This window comes from Saccopteryx leptura, chromosome 1, assembly GCF_036850995.1.
Source record: "Saccopteryx leptura isolate mSacLep1 chromosome 1, mSacLep1_pri_phased_curated, whole genome shotgun sequence".
NCBI lineage: Eukaryota > Metazoa > Chordata > Mammalia > Chiroptera > Emballonuridae > Saccopteryx > Saccopteryx leptura.
In genome coordinates this window covers 171,105,893-171,130,692 of record NC_089503.1, presented here as the reverse complement: position 1 = coordinate 171,130,692, position 24,800 = coordinate 171,105,893, and the positions used below count along the sequence as shown (strand labels likewise).

General features: G+C 38.1%; 1 protein-coding gene across 1 annotated transcript in view; it reads right to left on the bottom strand.

Moving 5' to 3' along the window:
• The window catches only part of SPATA17 (spermatogenesis associated 17), a 105,366-nt gene that overhangs the window by 42,270 nt on the left and 38,296 nt on the right, over positions 1-24,800 (bottom strand). Inside the window, exon 6 of the mRNA XM_066360887.1 lies at positions 15,269-15,392. Within this exon, the coding sequence (XP_066216984.1) occupies positions 15,269-15,392 (124 nt within the window). The remainder of the gene's footprint in view (positions 1-15,268; positions 15,393-24,800) is intronic.

The window sequence follows — 24,800 nt, the reverse complement described above, 5'->3', positions numbered from 1 at the left end:
TAATAATTTCTCATGATATCAAAGTAACTGCTTATTCCGGGAGATTTCCACTTCAACATCTGCAAATGTCAGGTGCACAGCAAACAGGCGTCACCGGTGGCCACAAAAGTGGAGCAAAATTAAAAAGTATTTTCTTGCTCCGTGATTCAGAATTTGTGAGCGCGGTGAGAGAGTGAGAGTTCTAATATGTTCGGGTTCTAAGATTTTGTAAAAAAAAAAAAAAAAAAGCTTTTAAGAAATAAGACACTAAAATAAAATAAAAAAAAGACACTGAGCAAGCACCGAAGTGTAGTAAAGTCTCTAATAACAGGAGGAGGAAAAGCAGGCCAGAGAAGTGGGAATGAAACACTTGCTGAGATAGGGACTGCTGAATCAACACTGTCCAGTACACTTCATCATAATTATCAGGACACAGAAGGGCCATGGGGATTTATAAAAACCCCAGTCAGCAAATAATTGCCCTGCTGTTAGGAGACAGTCAGAGTGTTAACACACTGTCACAGTCTAGCGTTTAGTAAGATATTCTCCATTCAATTACCCTGGCGGAACGCTAACAGGAAACATGGTCGTTTCTCAGCTGGGGTGGTCCATCCGGCTCCACGGGCCTCTCAGACAATGGCCGGGCTAACCTCCGGCCCAGCTCACCATGAGGAACGAGAAGATCCGGAAAACGCTAGCGATCCACACGGATACATTTGGTCTAGCACTTATCTATGTAAAGCAAGAATTAAAATTTTTTAAAAAAAGGAAACAAAATGATTACTGGTTACTGATGCTTTTTCTCTTCCTTTACTTCAGTGAAGAAGCATCATTTTTAAATGGTTAGGTTCAAATTCTAGAGGGGTCTTGTCAAGTTCAGATGTAGCTGGCTTCTTTAAGTTTATAAAGTGATTTTCATAAATCAATATCTTAACCACTGTTATCATGTGTTAATGTAGTGTCACGAAATGTCCATTAAATTGAAGACATTTAAATAAGATACTAGTCTCCATGCACTAATTCAATTCAGTCAAGCATCTACTCGCTTAGCAACACTGCTGGGTCGAAGGTGGGTGCAGAGATGAATCAAGTGCTCAGTCCACCATGCCCTTCTCAGGGCTGGGACAGGGGGGTTAAGAGAATGATTCTGTGACCAACAATAACATAACCTGCTTGCAGGAAGTGTCCTATACTAATTGTTGTAAAAAGAGGTGTAGACTGAAGGCTATGAGAAAGCAAATATGCTTTAGAAACTTCCAGGGAAAGTATCTGAATTTGCGCTAAGACAGGTAGGATTCTAGTGATAAGAGAGAGAGACTCTAGGCTGAGGGAAGAGTAAGAATAGACATAGAAGGGGAGGGCACAGGGCTGCTGTTCCGTGAACATCAGTTTGACCAGCTGACGCCTGAGGCTCACCCCAGAGATGAGCTTGGGAAGATAAACTGGGGCCAAAGCTCAGAAGTCAGCAGGATGGCACTGAATTCTGCACATGACGGGGTCTCTTGATTTTCACATTGTCCTTTAGAAGGCGAACTCAGGAGAGAGTCTAAAGCATGCCCTGCTGGTCTAGGGAAACTGACAGAAACAGACTCCTCAGAAATTCAGGTGAAAAACACACTCGGAAGAGACAGAACAGGCTTCAGAATCAGACTTGAAGACCAGGAATGGAAATCGACAAGGAGGAGCAGACTACCGGATCTAAAGGATGAAGCAGACAGCACGCAAGAACAGAGGGGCAAAGAAGGTGGAGACAGAGGAATTCTAAGAAGGGATCAGAAACGCCGGCACTAAAGACAGGCAACAGACATGAAGAGCACCTTCACTGGATTTACCGGAATCTGCGGACTGGGTGCAGCTGAGGAAAGACTCTCTGAACTAGAGGACATGTCAACAGAAGCTCATGACATGGAAGGACAAAGAAGAAAAAAAGTTCTGATAAAAAATGTAACAGAAGGTCCAAGAATGGTGAGCCTACTACAAAAGGTATATATGCCATAAATGTTGTAGGAATGATGGGAGGAAGAAGGATGAAAGAAAGACATAGAGGAAATATTTGAAGTAATGATGACTGATGATGTTCCCAAATTAATGTCAGATACCAAATCACAAATCAAGACACTCAGGGAACAACACCACCAACAGAAAAGATACAATGATACCTAGGCATATCATATTCAAGTTTCAAAAATTCAAAAATAAGAAAACACTTTTAAGAAATAGAGGGATAGATGCCTTACTTAGAGAGGAACAAAGATAGGAATTAGCACCAGTGGGTCCGCAGAGACCATGCAGGCAAGCTGAGAGTGACACAGGACACCCCACCCAGAGTGAATTCTAACATGGAAGTTTGGGTGCTGATGGTGTGTGGAGGGTAGAGAGCAGATGGTAATGTCCCACTCAGATTCGCTGGTAACGTAAAACTTAGGAAAGAGGTCAAGGCTAGCAATTGCTGTGTTTTCAAATAAAAATAGTGGAAGGTGTGAAAATGGATGGGTCACTGAGAGAGAATGAGTGTGGGAACACAGGAAATAGCCTTAGGAGTGTGTAGATCCAGGCAGACCTTGGAGATATTACAGGTTCAGTCCCAGACCACCAGAATAAAGTGAATATTGCGAATTGTGATAAACTGAGTCACAAAAATGTTCTGGTTTCCTAGTGAATATAAAAGTTATGGTTACACTATACTGTAGCCTATTAAGTGTGTAATAGCATTAAGTCTAAAAACAATGCACATCGACAAACACAATGTACATAGCTTAAGAAATAATTCTGTGCTAAAAAAAATGCTCACCATCTCCTGAGCTTCAGTAAGTCATACTCTTTGTGCTAGTGATTGTCACAAACCTTCAATTTGTAAAAATAAAAAACAAAAACAAACAAACAAAAAACAACCCATAGTGTCACGCCTGTGTGAGAATCACTGGGAGCAGAGAACCACGAAGGACATGCAGAGAGCAAACAGTGAGGGGGGTATGCAGGGACATGGAGAAGACGGCTCCACGGGGGAGGTCAGCAGGGTCAGGAGCCAGGGAGAGGTGGAGCAGCACGGGACTCAGGAGGCAGAGCGGGAATGGCAATTAGAAGGTGACAGGTGACCTCTGCGGGAGCAGTCTGCTCTGGGGCACACATCACGCCAGAACGCTCTGAACATGAGGGGAGAAACAGGAGCAGGCTGGTCTAAGGCTCCCACAATAGGGCAGCATCATGATGACTCAGAACATCTGGGGAGGGAAAGAATATCTCTTTGTCTTTAATTATTATTTCCACTTAGGACTTCCCTTTAACTATATTACATTTTGAAAGATTTTTTTCTCTGAGAAATACTGCACAGGAGAGACACTCTGGGAAATCTTCCCGACAAAACAATCCCTTTATTGCTTTATGTGTAAATGTCAGGTCACTGTTTTAGGTGTTCTGGAACTATAAATAGCACTGATGTGGAATGAGAGTAAACTTGACACATGGGAATGATAGGAGAAGACAGAAGAAACGTCAGGGGGAAGAACTAGCAGACCAGAGGAGCACCAAGTCCAAGTGCGGTTTCTGGACCACAGGTGTGATGAACAGTGTGCGAAATCTCCCAGAGGTCCCATGATTTCTAACTCAGAGATTCCTGGGTGACCTGATCAAGGATGAACCCCAATTCCATCCATGGTGATTTAAAAACTCCCTATTGTGACTCCTCTAATCCACACTTTCCACACATTCTGAGCTGGCTCATTACACATGCGAACGATCCCGTGTGCTCTGAGAAAAATGGAAGAAAACCAGTGAAACATGTTTTTATGACCGCCACCCTCCTGAAATAACCTTCCAGTATATGCCTTTTCCTCCCCTCTGGACATCTCACTTTCTCTCTGGCTTGTTTCCTTGCACAGATGTTTGATTTGAAAGTGATGTCATAGTTGGGTTTAAAAGATGACATGCAGGACAATTAATGGCTAAAAGAAAAATATTTAGCATCACAGAAACAGGCAACTGAATGGAAATCTTCTTTTGTGAAAGAAAATGTTCCAACAGAAGGGAGCATTTGTCAGACTTTATTCCCAAGATTACATGGGATTCTGTAAGAAAATGATTTTTCAAGAGTCTTTGGAGAAGGTTTATTTATTTTTTTTGTTTTTTTAAGTGAAGGAGGAAGCCATTTTCAATTTTATCGAAGTATAGGACTGCGTGCCTCGGGGGACTGCCACGCTGCCTTCAGCTGGTGGGCCACAATCTTGAGTCCACATCTAAAGACCACCACTGTTTTCAGATCACTGTGTTCTCTCACTGTCTTGTTCTGTATGGAAATTATTAATTAGTACCTATTAAGTACAGATTACACCTGCCACTTTTGTGATAACTGAGGGTGATTAGCATTTTTGCACTTTATTGTATGTTATCATTCAAGTAAAATTTTTATCTTTATTTTTTTTTAGGTTATCTTTTGTTTTTCCTATTTTTGTCTATCTCCTTGATGGTGGGGAGCCCAGAAAATTCTACAACACTTCACAATCCTGTCATCTTTTATCTGCACTCAAACTGTAGGCCCCTATAGTGGTAACAGAATTTGGCCATAAAATAATTACAGATAAAGTAATTTAATCAACAAAGTTGCTCAATGAAATAGTTTGATAAAAAAAATTATTGTCTAAGATGATTCATAGCCTAGTCTATGGCTTTTTGGGTGTACTATGGGGTTGTTTCACAAGTTTTTGTGTTTCAATTTTTTTTTTAATTTATAATAAAAATTTGATAATATAGGACTTCCCTAGTACTTTTAAATCCACAATTCACTTTCCATCTATTCAATCATCACTGTGCTGGTTGAAATAAGAACATGCACAGCTACTTAGATTTCTCAACCATAGGAGCTAGCTGGACAGAGCAACTATGTATCTGATTGCATGTTGGTCAAATTGTTTATGCCCAAATGCTTTTGTAACCAATTAATCACAGCTCTCCCTTCTACGCTTTGGTATGCTCATCTTCAACTATCTGATTACGTTTCCGAACACTTCTGATTCCCTTGTTTATAATTCTTTCAACCTTGCCCACTTACTTCTCACATTCTTATTCTTGCTAACCATAAGATTCATTCCCTGAAGATCTCACATTGGTTGAGCCCCTCAAGTTTTCCCTAATGTATTGCCTCCTTTGCCAGCACTCTTCCCTTTACTCACCTGTGTCACTTGGTAGGTCATCTTAACAACTGGAGTCCCTAACACCCACCACCCTGCCATACCCATCTGGCCATCCCCAAAACCGGAACCCATTCAACAATGCAGCACAGTTTAGTGGTTAATGAATTATATCTGAATTCCCAACTCCACCTCTTATTACTGCTACGACCTTAACCTGCATCATTTACCCTCACTGTATCATGGTTTTCTCCTGGGCAATAATGGGACTATTTCAACAGGACAAGGGAGACCTAATATGCAGCTAAATTAGCACTTTGAATAGCACCTAACACAAAGTTAGTGCAAACTTTTTACAAGGTTGTCTCATGTGACAACTTTTGTGAATGCAATGGAACTAGACCAACATATACTAAGGTGACCCTGACCTTGGGCTCCTTACCTAATCTCTGAGAGTTTCATCCATAAGTTGGGGGTAATAACAGTTGACTTATATAGTATATGAGCATTAAGAGAGGTAACTCATGTAAAGCAGTTAGAAGAATACCTGGCTCACATTAAGCATTCAATAAATGTTACTATTCACACTCCAAGTTCAAGGTGATGATTATTACTGGAATCAGTCACAGACTGGAGACACTACATACAGTGGACTTCAAACCAGCCAGACCACTGTGCCACTAAACACCCGCCTTCTCGGACTCTTCTTGTGATTATTTTACAAAATTGACTAGAATTATGAGGTCCTCAAACATTACTTCAACCTCCAAACCTCCCTGCAAGAGCATATCCATATAGGAACCTGCACGTATTTTATTCTCGACTTGGAGGGTAAGGTCTCCTTCTGCCTGGTTAAACCTACCACATTAAGCTCTTCGCATCCTCTCTCGCCTTTTCTGGGTCCATGCTTATTTAGTTATTTCTGCCCACTGGAAATTAATATCTCTTCCTCCCACTTGCTTTAAGATTTGCAAATAGCTTCTCTTTCCTCTCTTCCCCATGCCTTCTTTCCCCTTGCTTGTCTTTTACTGTACTGTCTTTTGTGATACTGTGTGGATAACAACTTATTTTCCAGTGAAATACTTCCAATGGTCAAAAGATATGGTAGAGAGAAACACCAATTAACAAGAGTATTCATTTAATGAAAATCTGCCACTTTTTATATTAAAATGCTTAAAATCGTGTTTGTAACACCAAAATAGAGCTAATTTTATATATATATTAAAATAATCGATTTCCTCTAAGTTTCCTTTTTGATGGTAATAAAAACATAAAATAATGAACAAACTTTCTAAATCTGTTACAATATTTGCCTATTTTATATTGCATAAAATCTTAAGTTCATGGATGATTTGCTGTGTTGGACTATATATTAAACTAAAAAGTTAAGAAATATTCATGTGTACAGCCAGGAGCTAGACAATGGGAACTCATTCCAAAATTCACATGTTTGAATTATAAATGGAGAATTCAATTATCATTGTTTTCTATTAAAAAAATAGATCTCCTTTCCAAAAATAGACTCACTAATGAGGCATATGCAAACAGAAATGTATCATTAAACTTTATGATAGTAATGAAAAATTTAGCTCAATATTCCTAGAAGAAAGAGCAAGTAAACTTTCTCTTCTTGCTCTAGAAAATATAATAAAATTGTCAAATAGAGAAGCCATCAAGGTGTCTGAGGCCAAAACATGGAGAGCAAATATTACCAAGTTCTTAGGCAGTTTATAAAACTACTGTTACATTTTTTTTTATTTTGAGTTGTTATTGTCAGATGCTAAAATTTGAAAGGTGATGGAAATGATATTTTGCTCATTATAAAAATATTCATCTTCTTGACTCTGTAACTTTGTATAAGTTCTTCTGAAAAAAATTTGAATCCCCAAATTGTATAAGCTTCAGGCCTCACAAAAAAAAATGAATCTGCCTCAAGTCCTATATATAGGAGAGAAGTTGGTGATTTTAGAGAGAAAATGAAAAAGAGCCAAAGACTTAAAAAATCTGGACAATCAGAAATAGTTTAGAAGTACTAATCAAAATAAAGACTGATTTGGACAAATTAAAGGAAAAAAACACCTAAAGAAAAAAAAAAAGCCAGAAAGCTGAAGTGAGGAACCATGTGAATGCCCCAAGTTAGGCTACATCAAAACAAGATCATAAACATCATACTCAGTTCAGCAGACATAAAGGGACTACTGACAGCCATAAACATCAAGGCTACAGCTTCTGTATATATATCATGGGAACAAAAGAGAGATAGAGAGACCATAGACAGAAAGAGAAGTGGTTCAACCTACCAACTGGGAAGGAATGAAATTAATATTTTGACGTCAAACAAGTAGTTTTGGGAAAAGGATCAGAGGTCTAAAAATGCACTACAGAGTGCCATTATAGGGCTACGTTTTAACATCACACTTGGTACCCCGCCACTGCTGTGGGACACCCATCGCCTAAGAACAATGCCTTATGAGAAGGCTCTCCAAAGATACTCTCCAATTATACCACATATACAATGACACATATCACACACACACACACACACACACACACACACACACAGACACGCACACGCAGGTGCACACCGAAAGGCTGCCATTCTTCTGTGGCATCATCACCTCAAATTAAAAGTGAGCAATCACACATTGTGTACTTAACATGCGAAAGGCATAGACCTCCTCCACTCAGAACACTGGGAAGACAGAGTTGAAAGCAGTTAATGTTTGGAAGACTTACTATATTTCTTAACTTACACCTTTTTCCATCTGACAAGGATTGTCTTATAAACATTTTGTCTGTATCAACAGACTACCAATGAATTTTGGGTATATCATGTATACCTTTTATATTTATTTTCCTTCTGTATACAGGTGTGATATGAACTTGTAAATAGAGTAGCTAAAACCACATTTTTCTCTCAAATAAATAAAGTAATTCAAAATAAAGTTTAATCAATATTAACTTTTTAAAGAATCATCTATAACAAAAACTGCTCTCTCATTATCCGTATGTAAATTTCCATTCCTCACTAAAGGGAAAACTTTGAAAACCTGTTAGAGAAGGGATAACATGAAAACTATTTCTACAAAATATGTGTACAAATTTCAATTAAACTTATACATTTTCATTTTAGCTTTAAATTGAATATGCACAAACTTTTAAGTAACTAAAATACACATAGTGATAACATACTGAGTTAATGTATTCAGTAATAATTTATCTTTTTTTATTAGCAGATTACAGTAAAATATAGGGCATTATTGTCACGAATCAGGAAACTGTCAATGTGTATAATTCAATGGGGTGGCCTGTATTTCTAAATAGTAACTATTTATGATTCAGATCGTGAGTTTCACTGCTGTATCTGTCACTCTGCTGATCTCTAGGGGGGTCTTTAAAAATTCGGGCAGTATTTTAGAGGGAGTATCTTAAATGAACCCAACAATAAGCCCTTGCATATGGCTGCCAGTAGGTGGAGCAGAGAGCATAATTTATTGCCCAAGAACAAGGACAAGGGAATGAAAGTCAGTTTATTTGGAATGAAACAAATCTGCAAATGAGATTTTCTTCAAAGGAAATATGTCCTATATGTGTTAGATTTAGTTTGACTGGTTACTGAATCAAAATAAATAACTGTATTAAATAATCAATCTTTTGCAGAAAGATAAATTAAATTTACAAATGGAGGCAATGTTCGCATATTACTTATTCAAATCAACTAAAATTAGCTTTCTTTTCATAAAACTTTTACAGGGACAAAGACTTTTTTGATGTGCTCATTTAATAAGGGTGCTAAACCCAATCCTGTTTTTCAGGTGATGGGGTGCATAACAAGTAGTATTTTCTGGGAAATATAATTGACTAATCCTATTATGTTTGCAGCAACAAATTAACCTTATTACTACTAGTAAATCGTGATTGATTATTTATGCAAATATGTTACCATGTTCAGCTTTCTGATTGAAATAAACATATAGAAAAGGTGCTTTAATATGACTTGAACTCCTTAATTAATAAAAACCTGAGAGGTCTATTAATTTACTCATTGAAATATCAGTTATTTAGTTTTGTAATTTCTATTTGTGCTAACATATTTGCTTGTAGAAAGATGAGATAATATCAGCAAAAATTAGAAGATATTTTAGAACCTTTAAAATATATATTGGATTTGTACTAAAATGAGCTTAAAACTGACTTTCAAACTATGCCATCAGTATTAGTATGTCTGTATATCAGCACAATTGTCCTAAAATCATCAATACACTAAATAACTCATGATCTTATTTATTTCCCGTGGCTGAATTTGCAAATACAATTTTGGCTTAGAAATATATTCACCTTTTCTGAAGCATTATGTGTCTGAATTAATGTTTTATTTCTACTCCTCTAAGATAAACTATACCAGAATTATGAAAGTTTAATATTAGATTAGTTTTCTACAACCTAGATTACAGTAATGTCTAAAGTATTGGAGCTACCAATAAAAAAAATGTTTCTCTCCTTGCTAAAATACTATTAGGATTTTTTTTAAAGCAAGTTAACAAAGCATTTCTTATACTGATAAACTTCTTATAAAAATGACTTACACTTGAATATTTATTTAGTAAATTTTCAAATAGCTGCAAGAGTTCAGAGTTGAAACTAACACAAGACTTACAAAATAAGGACTCAACTCATACTTGGCTTTTATTTTGTAATTCAATGTCTATTTAATGAAGTTTTTCAGTCAACATCTGACCTGGCAATATTTTCAGATCTGCAGCTTAAGTGCCCCACAGTAGCTAAGTCATGCTGAGCAGATCAGCAATAAGACCCAGCCTCAAGCACCTGTCTTTCATTCTCTGAGTCTTCTTTAGGTTTGTAAAACTCAAGTGGGTTTTTTTGTTTGTTTGTTTTTGTATTTTTCCGAAGTTAGAAGCAGGGAGGCAGTCAGAGCCCCGCATGTGCCCTACCAGGATCCACCTGGCATGCTCACCAGGGGGGTTGCTCTGTTGCAACCGTGGCCATTCTAGCACCTGAGGCAGAGGCCATAGAGCCATCCTCAGTGCCCAGGCCAACTTTTCTCCAATGGAGCCTCGGCTGTGGGAGGGGAAGAGAGAGACAGGGAGGAAGGAGAGGGGGAGGGGTGGAGAAGCAGATGGGCGCTTTTCCTGTGTGCCCTGGGCAGGAATCGAACCCAGGACTTCTACACACTGGGCCAACGCTCTACCGCTGAGCCAACAGGCCAGAGCCAAAACTCAAGTGTTTTTATTAAAATAAAATAGTCAACGAAGTCAGTTAAATCATAGACATGAATGGTTGTTCATTTCAGTTTCAGTCACTACCTATAAAAGCTGTGAGGGGAAGCTGTCAATTTCCCTTTACGAAAATACAATTGTTTGGCATCAGACTGAAACAGGGTTGAATGCAGACTCCTGTGGTTAGCAGTTACACATCCTAATACAGTATCAGAGAGAGTGTAGGTACTCAGAAACATATTATTTGGATTAATTACCTCATAAATTTTAAAGTTAAGATTTATAGTCACCATATTTATTAAATCTTAGTGCCGCATATTTTCCTTTAGACAGTTTATAACTGTGACTTGTAATATCAGTTTTAAATTTCATCCTCTTTATATCATGATGAAAAAATACTTATTTAAAGCTAAAGAAAGCAAATCTGGTAGATAAAGTAAAATAGTTGAAATTTCCTGTACCATCTTGTCAGCACAACTAATCGCCTGACCAAAGTAAACAAACGACAGTAGGATCAAACCAACATTCTATTTTATTACCAAAAAGAAAAAAAGAGAAAAACAGGTTGCCATGGGAATAAAAGTGTTTCCTAGGTTCAAAGGCAAATCCTGTTACCTCTAGTTACTTGTGATCAACTACTAAGATCGCTATAACTAAGTTTATCAACTTGCCTGATTAAAAAAATCCCTAATATTTTGATACCATTTCTCCAAGAGAAGTATTTGAGGGCACAATTTCCCCTTTCTTGCTTTCAGGTCTGTGAAACGAGGTGTCAAATGTGGGGTGGGGGCATCATAAAGATTTCTGATTTTCATTAATAACTAAAAGAGAGCAAAGAAAGAAAATAAATGCTTCCAACAACTAAGATAAACAGAAGAAAATGCAAGTGGAGAAGAAACATAGTGTCTCCTTGGCAGGTTAAATTCTTTTTTTTTTTTTTTTTTTTTTTTCATTTTTCTGAAGCTGGAAACGGGGAGAGACAGTCAGACAGACTCCCGCATGCGCCCGACCGGGATCCACCCGGCACGCCCACCAGGGGCTATGCTCTGCCCACCAGGGGGCGATAATCTGCCCATCCTGGGCGTCGCCATGTTGCGACCAGAGCCACTCTAGCGCCTGAGGCAGAGGCCACAGAGCCATCCCCAGCGCCCGGGCCATCTTTGCTCCAATGGAGCCTTGGCTGCGGGAGGGGAAGAGAGAGACAGAGAGGAAAGCGCGGCGGAGGGGTGGAGAAGCAAATGGGCGCTTCTCCTGTGTGCCCTGGCCGGGAATCGAACCCGGGTCCTCCGCACGCTAGGCCGACGCTCTACCGCTGAGCCAACCGGCCAGGGCCAATTCTAACAGCGACATTGTTATCATTCACCTTATGCTCTCTAAGGGCCTGGCACTCTTTTAAATATGTTACATTTAATCCTATTTTATAATGTTTGTTTAAGGAGTCTCGGAAAATTCAAGATAATGCCCTGTTACTCACCCATAGGTGGGAGAACTTAGTGGCCCACTCAGCTCAGCCTGATGACAATGCCCATATTCCTTTTCCTGTACCTCAGAGCCTCAAAAACAATTATTTTATTGGGCACCAGGCAGTTCTAGAGGTCAGCAATCACTAAGCTGAAATCTACACACATTGATATTATCAGCATCTTATAAACAAGGAGAAAAATGGGATAGAGCATTGACAGCTTACATCAGTTAACACAAACATCCCTAAGACATAACGGTCAGAGCATATGAAAATTCTCTAAGATCCATCATTAGAATCACGTGGTCTGTGAAATAATTTTTTAAATTAGGCACTTAATTTTAAAACGAAAATGACATCAAAATAGTTTTAAAAAAATAATGCTTATAAAGTATCTCCATAGTCTCTGGCACATGGTAAGTACTCCATAGGTATTTCTTATTGTATTATTTTTATTAGCAATACAACTAATAATTTATGGACTTCCTAGATTATTCCATTACATAATTAGTATCTAAATAATCCTGAATAAAACAAAATTAACATACGTTTCAATTAAGTTGAATTTCACCATTTTAAAAGTTGTTTTCTCTATTACACTACTCATCGTAAGTATAAAGAGCACAAGCAGAACTCAGATTAAGCAAGATTCACACTGCCCTGGCCAGAGAGCTCAGTTGGTTAGACTAGAGCATTGTGCTGGTACACAAAGGTTGCTGGTTCAATCCCTGGTCAGGGCACATACAGAAACAGTGGGTCACATTTCTGTCTCTCTCTTTCCCTTCCTCCCTCTCTAAAAAATCAATAATAAATTTAAAAGAGAGAGATTCACACTAGAAAGAGGGTTCAGCATTATCAAAATGAACAACTCTACCTAAGACTTATTATCAGGTTTAAAGAAGTAGAGAATATAATTATAGCCCTCTTTGCTCCATCAAAGTCGAAATTACTAGTAACTAAAGTAAAAAAGAAATTGCCAAAAACAATTCTTGATTTGTAATTCTATATTTGAAAAACACAGCTCAATAATCATACTGCTAAAATCTTTACATTGTTATGGATTTTAATAATAAAAAGTGGAAATAGTTGAACATTTTATTTCTAAAACTATTTTTATATTACTTCTGAGTTTGAGTTTCCTTGCTTGTTCCATGAAGATTACTGAACTGTAGCAATCTAAGTGAATACTGAGATAGTCATTATTATTGAAAAGTATTGTTCAGACCAGCAGAGAGGTGAGAGGTGCAGGTTTGGGCTGCAAACGTGCACGGCCACCCCGTACTTACTCTGTTTTCGGAGTTGGAAGTCTCCAAGGGTGATACTGAGTTTCAGATCTCACCTTTCACTACTGGGGTGTGACTTGTCCCATGTCCAAACACATTTAAATGTGTGATTCTAGCTAGAATTATGAGACTGAATTTGAAAGGCTAGAAGAAAAACTAAACAGCCAGAAATGGCTATTTCCTGCCTAAAGCTCATGTCACAAAACAACTCTACCCTCAAATTCATGCTTTTTATTTTATTTTTAGTTTAATACAATATTTTTTGTAAAAATGAAAATATGTTAATGATACAATTGCCCCATAATAAAAGTATTTGCTCAACAATTATTGTGTGAAATATTTTTTTGTTGCTGTTGTGGCTATCCTTGTATTTATTCATTCATTCCGTAAATTGTGAGCGTTTAAAATATACCAAGCATTAACCTTCCAAGAAAGAGTACAGAAGGGTCTATATAGCCCTATGCCCTACCTCCTTCTGGTTCATTCACATCCACTCCCATATGTTTCCAAATACCAATAATTAGTGATGACTAACATTAAGTACTAATTGTGTATCATTAATACACATACACACACATTCTCTTAATCTTCAAGACTACTATGAAGTAAGACTATTACTATTCTAGTTTCAATAATGAAACTAAGTTACAGAATTTAAATAACTGGGGTGAGGTTGTGAAGATACTTCATGATGGGGTTGAAACTTGTAATTTGAATGCAGTGATTTCAGCTTCAGAAGCAATGTTTATTTGCAGTTTCATCACAAAATGATGACAAGTACCTTTTCTTAGGCTTACTGGCCATTTGGCAAGTTCTATTGTGAAGTACTACTTTTAGAATTTGTCAATTATTTTTTCTTCAGTGAGAAGCAGGGAGGCAGAGAGACAGACTCCTGCATACACCCTGACTGGGATACACTCAGCAAGCCAACTATAAGACGATGCTCTGCCCATCTGGAGCCGTTGCTCTGTGGCTCAGCAACTGAGCTGTTTCTAGCATCTGAGGTAAGGCCATGGAGCCATGCTCAGTGCCCTGGGCCAACTTGATCGAACCATTAGAGCCATGGCTACAGGAGGAGAAGAGAGTGAGAGAGACAGAAGGGGGAGGGACAAGCAGATGGTAGCCTCTTCATTGTGCCCTGACTGGAAATCGAACCCAGGACATCCACACACTGAGCTGATGCTCCGCCGCTGAACCAACCAGCCAGGGCCAAATTTGCCAATTTTAATTGGATTGTTTTCTCTTTTTTTGAGCTTCTTGTATATTCTGGATATAATTCCTTTATCAGATATATTTATTGCTAACATTTTCTTCCTGATATTGATTTAGACCATTCAGTAATATCTTTTGATCAGAATTATTTTTTTTTTAATGAAGTCTACTTAATCATTGTTTTTCTGTACGGTAAAGATTTCTGGGTCCTATTCAATATTTAAGAAATGCTTGCCTTCCCCAAGTTTATAAAGAAATTTTCTTATGTTTTCTTCTAAAAGGCTTTATAGTTTAGCTAACATATTTATAGCTATAACTTATCACCTTAATTTTATGTATTGTATAAGCTAAGGGTCAGTATTCATATAAAAAGGCATATTCATGCTTTTTAGAACCATATTTGTGAGCAGAACATTCTACATGCAATGTGTTTTTTCTTAGCAAGCAACAAGATCCAAGGCCCTGAAACTCTACCAGCTATAAGAAAATAAGTTTCTACCTATTCCAAAACCCACATTTATTTTTCTGTGTGAAGATGCAATTGCTGAGGGACTTTTGTTAAAAGCTGCCCCTGAAAACTTGCACCAGAATTTGGAAAGGGTGCCATAAAATAGGCATGCTAGCTCAGCTTAATAACTGGTTAGTTTCTGATCAATTTGCAAGCCAATCATGAGCTGCCGGGAATGGGTTTGGAAAGCGAGGTTATGCGCTCCATGTTGTGCTATGATGGCAGGAGATCACACTGCTGACTTGGGCCTTTCTGCCGGCACGGTGGCAGCTGCCTCTATGAAGCCCTTGTCACATACTGCTCGGTGGGCCTGCGTGCACCTCCACAGCAGTGTGGAATTGAACGCGAAGTAGTGTCTTTGTGATATCTTTCAACAAGTCATGTCCCATTCGGGCTGCTAGTTTGTCTCTGTCAGGCCAGGGCCCCGGTGGCTTACGGGAGCTGTCAGGGACAGGTAGACCAACCTGCTTCGTGCTGAGGAGGTAATGCATCTTTCGGGCTTGGTAATCTCTTTTCTTCTCCTCCCTCTCAAGCTCGGCCTTCTTGTCTTCCCTCTCTTTCATCTCCTCATACTCGTCCAGAGCCTCCCTGCATCAGAACAGTCTGCGGTGACTTATGACACTAACAATCTGCTTACATTTTCATGCTGCCACTAATGACAAGTCAGTTTTTGAGGGGCAGCCATTATCCACATCCGTCAACATCAGTGATGTGATCTGTCTTAACTGCACATTCTCGGTGGATCCTCTAAAAAGCATTTAAAGAGATTTTTCAGTGGCTGAATTGTTAAAATCAAATATCTGTATCGTATAATTAATCCAATGGTCGAGAAACTATATCAAATGCAAAGTAAGTGAATTACTGTATTAATTTCTTAGGTTGAAGATGAACGATTTCGGACACACTTTAAATATCCCAAGAAAATATTTGATCTGCCGATACCCTTTAAATTTTGATTTTTTATGTATAAATCTCTAATCATTAATTTTGTGCACTCACTGATAGACTAATTATAAAAGTGTGATGGGCTTTTATACACGTGCTTAATTTATTATAAGTTTATTTTTGTTAACAGCTCAAATATGTAATATCAACATGATTATACATATTATCCTGCACTTGAAAGGTTGCCATTGTGACCACTTACATAGATAATCAGAACAAAGGCTAAGTTGTATGAATAAGTTCATGGCTTTCTAAGTGTAATAAATTCCATTAAAATAATGAAAGTTTTAAATCATTTATGTGTGTATATCTAAGAAATTTAAACAAAAATAAGATTTTAAAATACAGCGTGTAAAAAGTACCTCTAAATAGAATAATATGTTATCAAATATGGGAAAGTAAGTAACTTCGGTGACTATCATTTCATTTATGTTAATATCCATTCTTTATTTTAATAGAACAAATTTAACTATTCATGTTAAGATGCTGTTTTGAAATTGAACTTTGTTTTTTTGGGTTTTTTTTAAAGATATGTAACTTACCATATAGTTCTATAAGCAAAACAGTAAGTGAATATCTGAGTCTCTACCTGAAACATATCAGGTAAAAGTAGAGGGGGAAATTCCGAAAATAAAAAAAGGTTCTCGTATCTACTTCCATGTATGGAAATGTGTTTGTTGCAGTTTTTTGTTAATGCCACTAACACAATACTTCATACAAGGTCCTCATGAAACACAATGACGTTTAAAAATCACCACACTATGCCACGGCAGCAGAGCGATTTTTTTCCAACATAAGATTAAATTGCAAAATAAATGAATTACTTAGAGTGGCATGGCCCTCATTTTGCCACCCTTCTCTTGAAAATTGCTTATTAATATGAAAAGAGGAGTTGGAAAATAGCCTGTTTCCTTTTATGCATAGTATTTTGGGGGCTTCGGCACCCACAGAGCCCAGCCAGTTGCACGTTTCGATTGTGTTGGTGAGCTGGTACAATGACCTTCCTGCCCTGCATCTGGAGGCTATTATTAATCGCTAAGTAACCTGCTAAGGCCAAACAAATTTGTTTCCATTGAAAGGATCTCTATCTGTGTCTGAGAATTTGTTCTGTACCAAACAAACCTCATTAACTGTGTCCATTTTTGACAAAGAACAAGGAGTTAGAGGGACTGGTGACCTTTCTTTGTCCTTAAGGTACAAATTTCAAGGCAGTCACTTATGAATAAATGAGATTTTTTATTGGGAAAAATAACAATCAGAGTTTACAGAAAAATCTGAATGGGTTATTAATTTTCATCTTTATTTTTTATATGATGGGAAAAAATAAATCTGTCTTTTACAATTCCTCTTATAAGTCTTTAAGGTAATTTAAGATAACCAATAAACTGCCACTACTAGGGTAATTATTCAGATGGGCATGTATCCCATTTACGTCCCTCCAAAGGTAAATAAAATAATTTCCTGAGCAATTACAAAGATAATAATAATTTTTAAAGTATCTACAAAGAAGTTTGTGTTTTACAAATGATTTAATGAAAGTGAGGTGATATTACCTAAGAAAGAAAAAAGGCACAATGTAACAAACACATACATGAACGGGTAAGGTAGAAAGAAATACACAGGGCCTGACACAAAATCAAAACTGCAGATTATTGGAAGTAATAACAGCAGTCTATCTTCAGGCTATGGAAACCTAAAACACAAACAGTGTGTACTTCAGGAGCTCCATGCACAAAGCAGAGGATGAGAGATATGTAAAAGTGTCAGTTTACAGGACATACAGAAAACACATGCTAGACCCAGAAGGAAGTGGGAAGCCCTAAAAATAAACCCAAGAAACTTGACAAACCAATGGAAGAACTACCCCAGGGTGACTTCAAAACACAAAGTAACTAATTCAATAAATCCCTACAGTTGTTTAAAAAAAATCAATCTTGCATTTCTAATTGATTTATCACCAGACTGGAGAGTGTACAGATATGCCGAACACCATGGTTATATTTATGTCAGTCTTTGGTAAATGACCAAGTAGGAAGAGTTGAATAAATTATTTACCTTTAATATACAAGATCTTGTTACACCAAGAGGGATGAAGATATGGCTCAGAGTAAAGGATGCAATGAAAATTATGATCTCTTTAAAGATTAAATGATGAAAGCCATTCTAACTAGGATTCCTTATAAAAATTTTTAAACTATTTTTTTTTATGTAGAGATTTTTCAATCTAGTTCTTTTAAAGCACTTCAATTTTTTCCAAATAATTTTAGGTTGTTTTCATTTCAGGTGTATTGTTTCTATTCTCAAAACAAACAAACAAACAATACAGTGATCTATATAGGATGGATGTTACTAATTATCATATTTTAAAAATATGAAAACACATAGAGATGAAATAACTGGCTCTGAATGACATATTAGTGAACAGCAGAAATAGAATTAGAATCCTCAGATTTGCAGATTCCCCAACTCCACACCGAGCTGTAGTTATTCTGATACAAGAATTACTGTGCAGAAGATATTTTTTATTGAGTGAACCATTCGTATTTTCTCTTATCTTACGATTCTGCTTCCTATGATATCATTGGAGATGCTTGAGTAATCTCCAGGACTTCTTGCAATACTTACGTAAAGCACTTTGTGATAGTTAAAAATAAAGGTAAAAAATCACTTCAATTTTTATAAAGCCTTGCCTACTTAATATATTTGGCTAATGATATTTGTAATAAAACTAAAAATTTCACATATTGTAATAATGATAGAAATAATAAAAATTCTAATAGCTACCTGGGGACGATGGAGTGGGGCGGGTCATGGCGTGGACCCTGAAATGGTACCTGGTTATAAAATCCCTGCTGTTTAATCCCTGAGTCTCAATATCCTTACCTGTAAATGCAAATATTATCAGTACTAGTATCTTCCTCATCAAGCTATTGTGACAGTCAAATAAATGAACGTATGAAATGTACGCAGAGTAGGGTTGGCACATGGTAACACTTAAGTGTTTGCTGTTTACTGAAGGTTTACTCTAAGCCAGGTACCAGGTTCTTTGTTGTATCTATTCAATTAGGTGTGAATCTTTCACACTTTCTCCAATTCCCTCCACAATCAGGGTGCATTCTGTGGTGGAAGTTTCCACAATGCAGACTGTGGTATTTGGCTTCCAAAGAGGCATGAGGCATGGGGTAAACCTTGACTGGTGGGAGATGTGATATGGAAGAGAGCCATGGAATACATCCTCCGTTTTCCTGTCTTCCCTGTGCTGCTCTGGGAGGTGTCCTTGCAAGCCTGCATGGCTAATGACAGCAGGTGTTCCTGCTGCACTGCTGAGCCACAGTGGGATCTGCATAAGGTGGGGGCCCAGGCTGCAGGTGCTCCTGGTTTCATGTTCGTTCCTCCATGCAGGGCACAAGCACCCAGGACTCCAGCTGCCCTGACAGTTGGCATCTGACAGCTCATAGCTGCAGCCCACGGGAGAAAATCGGCTGCTCTACCTGTTCCCCCACCCTGCATCCCCTCACTGGTGACTGGGGAACACTGAGGTCCAGAGCCTTTGTCCCAGTCGGGGTCCACTCAAAACACCCACTAAGTTCCAGAGTTTCCTGAGATTGGTTGAGACTTTGATGTGGTTCAACTTCTCCTTATTCTCCCCACCATTCCCTTAGAGATGTTACTCCCCAAAATGCTCCCCAGTAACGCTCCAACTCCAAATCGCTACCTCACAGAATATTTCTATCTGTGACACCTCACGCCCCTTCTCACTGTCATTGTCCCAGGCTTGGAACATGTCAATCAAGTATCAGCAGTTGCTTAATATCAGGCGTATCCTGGGTTAGACATGAACCTCACTTCATTTAATCCTTTCACAGATATGATCACTCCCATTTTACAGATAGGAAATTATATTCACAGAGGTTGAATCTCTGCCCGAAATTTCAAATCAGAATGTGTCAGACTTAGAATTTGGGCCGGAAAGGCTTCATGCATATGGCGGGGTTGGCATTGGGACTCAGCCATGAGTGGGCTTTCACTAGTGAGCACACTGGGACAAAGGAGTGTGCAATGACACGAAGCTGGACTGTTCACGGAAATCTCACCCTCCTGTGCAGACTGGGTCCCTCAACAGCAGAGGGGGGACATGTACTTCAGAGCAGAAGAAAGGCCTCCTGGTCAGGGGTACATGGGCTCTCTACGGGTAATGCTGGCAATTTTGTACTCTACAAACCAGACATTTTGAGAATGAAAAAAAAAAAGTAACAACGATGATAATGGCCAATGTTATAAAATTACAATACCATGACTTCACTCTGAACATAGAAAGGAATCATCCAATTGCCCCATTATTTCATTTGCCTGCTTTGCATGATTTTTAAAAGCAATAAGACTCCATTCAAAGATCATTCATGAAAATCAATTTTTTTCTTCTTCTTCTTCTGGCTCTTTGGAATAAACCTCCTTGAAAAGAATTCTTTTATACAGTCTTCTCTCTGAAATATGCACATATTTCACTGGAAAATTATTTTCTTTTTACCATTCTGGATAGTGTCTCTAAATAGAAGTGAAATTTTATGTAATGTCTACGGTGTCAAATAATTGAGAGTGGGTGGCGTTGAGCTAAGTAAAATAAGAGGCACATAATAAGACGTGTTTACGCTGCACATCATTTTCCAGAGCTCCAAGAGCTTCGCAGACATTATTTCATCCTCACAACATTCTGCAGATATTGGTAAGGGGCAGGTCGCATTAATGAGGCTCCTGTTCTATGGGAAATGCAATGGCTTTACAAATGGTAACCAAGACAGTGTGGGATCCTTCTCCCAGAAAGGTAAATCAAGGCACATCTCTCTCTCCTTTGCTATCTTCAAAGTGACTCAACTGTGGAGAGTGAGGAGCAAGCTACTGAAGTTTTGTTGCAGGCAGATGTGGCTTTTAAAGTTCCCATTTCATATGAAAGGAATGGCAAGATCTCATTTTCTTTTGTTTCCTCAACAATCAGACCTTGTCTCTCATTTAAAATGTGCGAACTTCATTTTAAAGCAGAAACAACTGCTGCAGCTTTGACATGTAATCCACTCAACACAACCAGGATCATCTCCAGACTGAGCTTGACACTGTTATCGAGCAATGTCCCACAGGATGACATCAACGTATTTTAAAGCAGGATGTCGCATAAAATTTCAGAAAATTATCTAATGAGTCTTAGAACACTGTTTATTGCCCCGTTATTTTATCATCGGTCCTAGGATAGCGTCCATGTGAACCAAACAGACCCCCGTCATGTTTACTGTTGGGTGGGATAAGAAAAGATGACAAGATGGCACTGGGAAGAATGGAAAGAGAGAGGGACAAACTGGGCTGGAGTGATTTTCTTTCTCTGTTCTCTTCAATGTCCCTCCTGGGAGAGGACATGGAGAGATTAGCAAGGAGACAAGAAGGAGAAAGCTGAAATGCATTCCAAAGTGATAATAAAAAAAGTGTTTTTTCAAATACATAACGTTTTATTATTTCTCTGCTTTTTTGTTATGGGACCACTGCATTTCCTCTCTATTACATTGTTGCTGTTTTTTTTAGGTGTGTATCAACTCTAGAATTTCTCATTCTGCAATAATATTTTGAGTAAGATACACACTAACATTTTTTTCCTTGAGATCCATGTTTTAAAGTATTATAACATTTCTTTTTAATTTAGAAATTAAATTTAATTGAGTGACTTTGCTCAACAGAGTACATAGATTCCAGGTAAACATTTCTAGAGCATCTGAACTGTTGATTGTGTTGCATGCTCTTTGTGTTGTATATTATAACTGTAAGGTATTTTTCCTCCGCCAAGAAGGAAGAGGCCAGAGCCACCAAGTGTGGAATAAGAAAAGGCTTTATTGAGTACAGAGCAGGCATCCTGCCCGGCCAGGTTCCCTGGCCCCGAGGTAAGATGAAGTCACAAGGATTAAACTGCGTGGGAGATATTTAAAGGGTCCCTCTAGGGAAGTCAAGCTAATAAGATGTGGTGAAATCTCACTGGCTGGCAGACGGTCACTTTTTTCCAAAGGGTTCCTGCGAAGCTTCTTTTGGCGCGCTTGGTTGTGGGCGGTCCTAGCCAAAGTTCATAGGTCTGGGTTCCCCACGTGACCATCCCCCATTATCCACTGACCTTACAATAACTTTTTAAGAAAATAATGCAAGTATTTATTTTGAGCTTGCATAATTCTTATGCTAAGAAGAGACTCTGAACTACAATCCTAGTGTTTATAGTTTATGTATTTCTAGGACTGCTAAGTCATCTTTTACTATGGAACCCTTAAAAAGAAGAAAGTATAACATGTCATAGATCCAATTTGTATTGTAGAAGGGTCTTTCAGGCAGCAGTAGGAAAAAGAGAAGAGAAATGAGAACGGAGTGCTGAGAGGGAAGTGACAGGTTTGGGAAAAGAATTATTTCTCATGTAAACATGCTTTAGCTTTAGATGTCTGTGGATGTCCAAGCAGCCATGTCAGCAGGGTTTTGAAACAGAGGGTTATAATAATCAGAAGAAAATTCTAGGCTGGAGAATATTTGGATTCATGAGTCACCAGAACACAAGTGCAAGCAGAAGGCACGGAAATGGAAGACAATGTCCGGAGCAGGTGCAGCGAAGAGGCAAGGGCATTAAAGAGAGAACCCGGGTGTTTAGATCTGTCAAGCACAGGTAAGTACACAGAGGACATTGAGAAGAAGAGGACTGACAGCGTCATACACTTCAGGGAGGCCAAACACTTCAGGGAGGCGTCATACACTTCAGATAAAGGTGAAGGCCAAACAGCCTACCAGGTTGTATAATGAATGACATTTTAGCAATAGCTACATTTTCCCAATCATTTACACATAGCTTCAAGTATGACGGGAAACATCTGTATATGATCAATCTATCAAGTACCTGAATCTGATTTTCACTATATAAATTTACTCTTAAATCGGCAATATTAAAAGCTGCATTACCAGTCCTTATCACAGAACTACAAAAGAAAAAAAAAACCCCAGAGGATCTCTCTTCTATTCATCTCCTAGCAAGAGATCAGCTAGGCCAAATGAGAGATAAGAACTTCCCATCCATTCACTCCGCAAAGTCCGACAACCACAAGGCCAAGTCCACGAACCAACATATTTTAGGCCCTTGCTTTCAAATGATTAACAGTTTAATGTTCTACTGTGGCCTTCCCTTCTCCACCCCGATATCTCCATGAAAAGAAAAAAGAGACTTTCAAGAAGTTATAGAAGCCACTGCTCATCACGTTACATAGCATCTCCTCTTAAAGGTTCATTTTTGGAATTCCTTTTACAATTGGCGCTAGAGAAAGCTGTTTCTTGGCATATGCAGTGATGTTTTGTGCATTCTGACCATGGGACACACTTAATTAACTCCATTCCTAGCCCAGCATTAGGGTTAGCACCCTGTACTTTCCTGCTGAAAATTCACTGTGTAAAGGGTTAAATTTGAAAATAATAATAATAAAAAAGAAAATAATGAATATATATGTGAGGAAATTATACCCACTATAATAAGGTTTTTTAAATTTTCCTTTTATTAATTCTATCTTTTTATATACTTTGTTTTAAATTTTTTTTTGAAACCGCAAATTATTAAAGGTTGTGCATGCTTATTAAAATATAGTATGTGAAATGCTTTGATCAAATGGTGGATATTTTGTATTTTAAAGTGAGTCTATGGATGATTGTCATTAATTATTATGATGGGTAAGTTATAGACTGATTTCAAAGCACAGACCACACCATGTATTTTATGTTAGACACTCTGGTATGCTTCCTAAGTTCTACCAAATCAATCGCTATCATTGTTGCATGTTCATATATAAAATGACCCTACAGAAAAAATTCACATATATGGTTAACATTATAGACTAATTAAATTCTTGAAAAGTAATGTTACTTTTTTCACACGTCATCTAGACACAGCCAGACAGAGCCAAATGGCTCTCATGTAGTTGGCCGAGACCAGAATATTCTGTTTTTTTAAATGAGACTTATTGCAGTGTTACCTTTAGGGGATCGTACTTATCCCCCCTATTTATGCGGTATCCATGGAGCTCTACTCACGTCCTTGAAGTGGGGAATGGGGACGCAGCTGCATGAAAAAGTGGCCTGGATGCTAGAGTTCATAAATTTTGTTTGGCTTTGGATGAGTTCAAAGAACCGCCATGTAAGAAAAGCCTAACGGAGGGAATTTATCTGATTATGGCAGTAATAATTACCCAGCTGTTTACTGCGGGTGGAGGAATAACTCATGTAGGCAATAGGCCGTGCTGCGGATGACATTCTGCATTTAGTAAATATGCAAACTGTTCACTTCTAATTAACCGAGCTAGAGGATGCCCTTATTAAATGTATAAACTAAAAGTGCCTTCCTGACAAGTGATGAATTGTTACATTGCACAAACTCTTGCCACGGAATTACGGCGGTGAACTTGGGGCTTAACTTCATTAAGAGATCTTGTGGGATAGTGCAATGAGGATGGACAAGGTAACAAGGCTTAGCTGACAGCCAATGATGGGCCAGCGCTTAATGGAACCGCACCTTTCCCTCTGTCTGGCCTAACTGCTCAGATGCATGATGGATACACTGGGGGGTTAATCTGTGCCCGAATAATACAAAGAAATGGAAGAACAAGACAGTCCACCAAGGGAGGCTCCATGATGCTTCACCTACCAAATCAATCTACAGAAGAGCCACTTGTTAGGACTCAAATATCACTCAGGCATCAAAACAAAAAATCTACCACTCTTTAACTGAAAATTTTCTGTAGAGTAAAAATAAATGGCCTCGTGGTTGTTGAGTAGCATGATAATATCTTCCAAAAAATGAATGAATGAGTTTTATTAAAGAAAACTAATATAATACTGAAATTAATACAGTTTCACTTTAATTTGACCAAATGATGGCTTAGAAATAGCTCATTATCTATATTTCATGCTTAGCCTTACTTTCAAGATAACTACTCATTCTTTTTCAAACATTGATATGGATATTTTCACCTCAATTAAGGATCTTATGGAAATTACTAC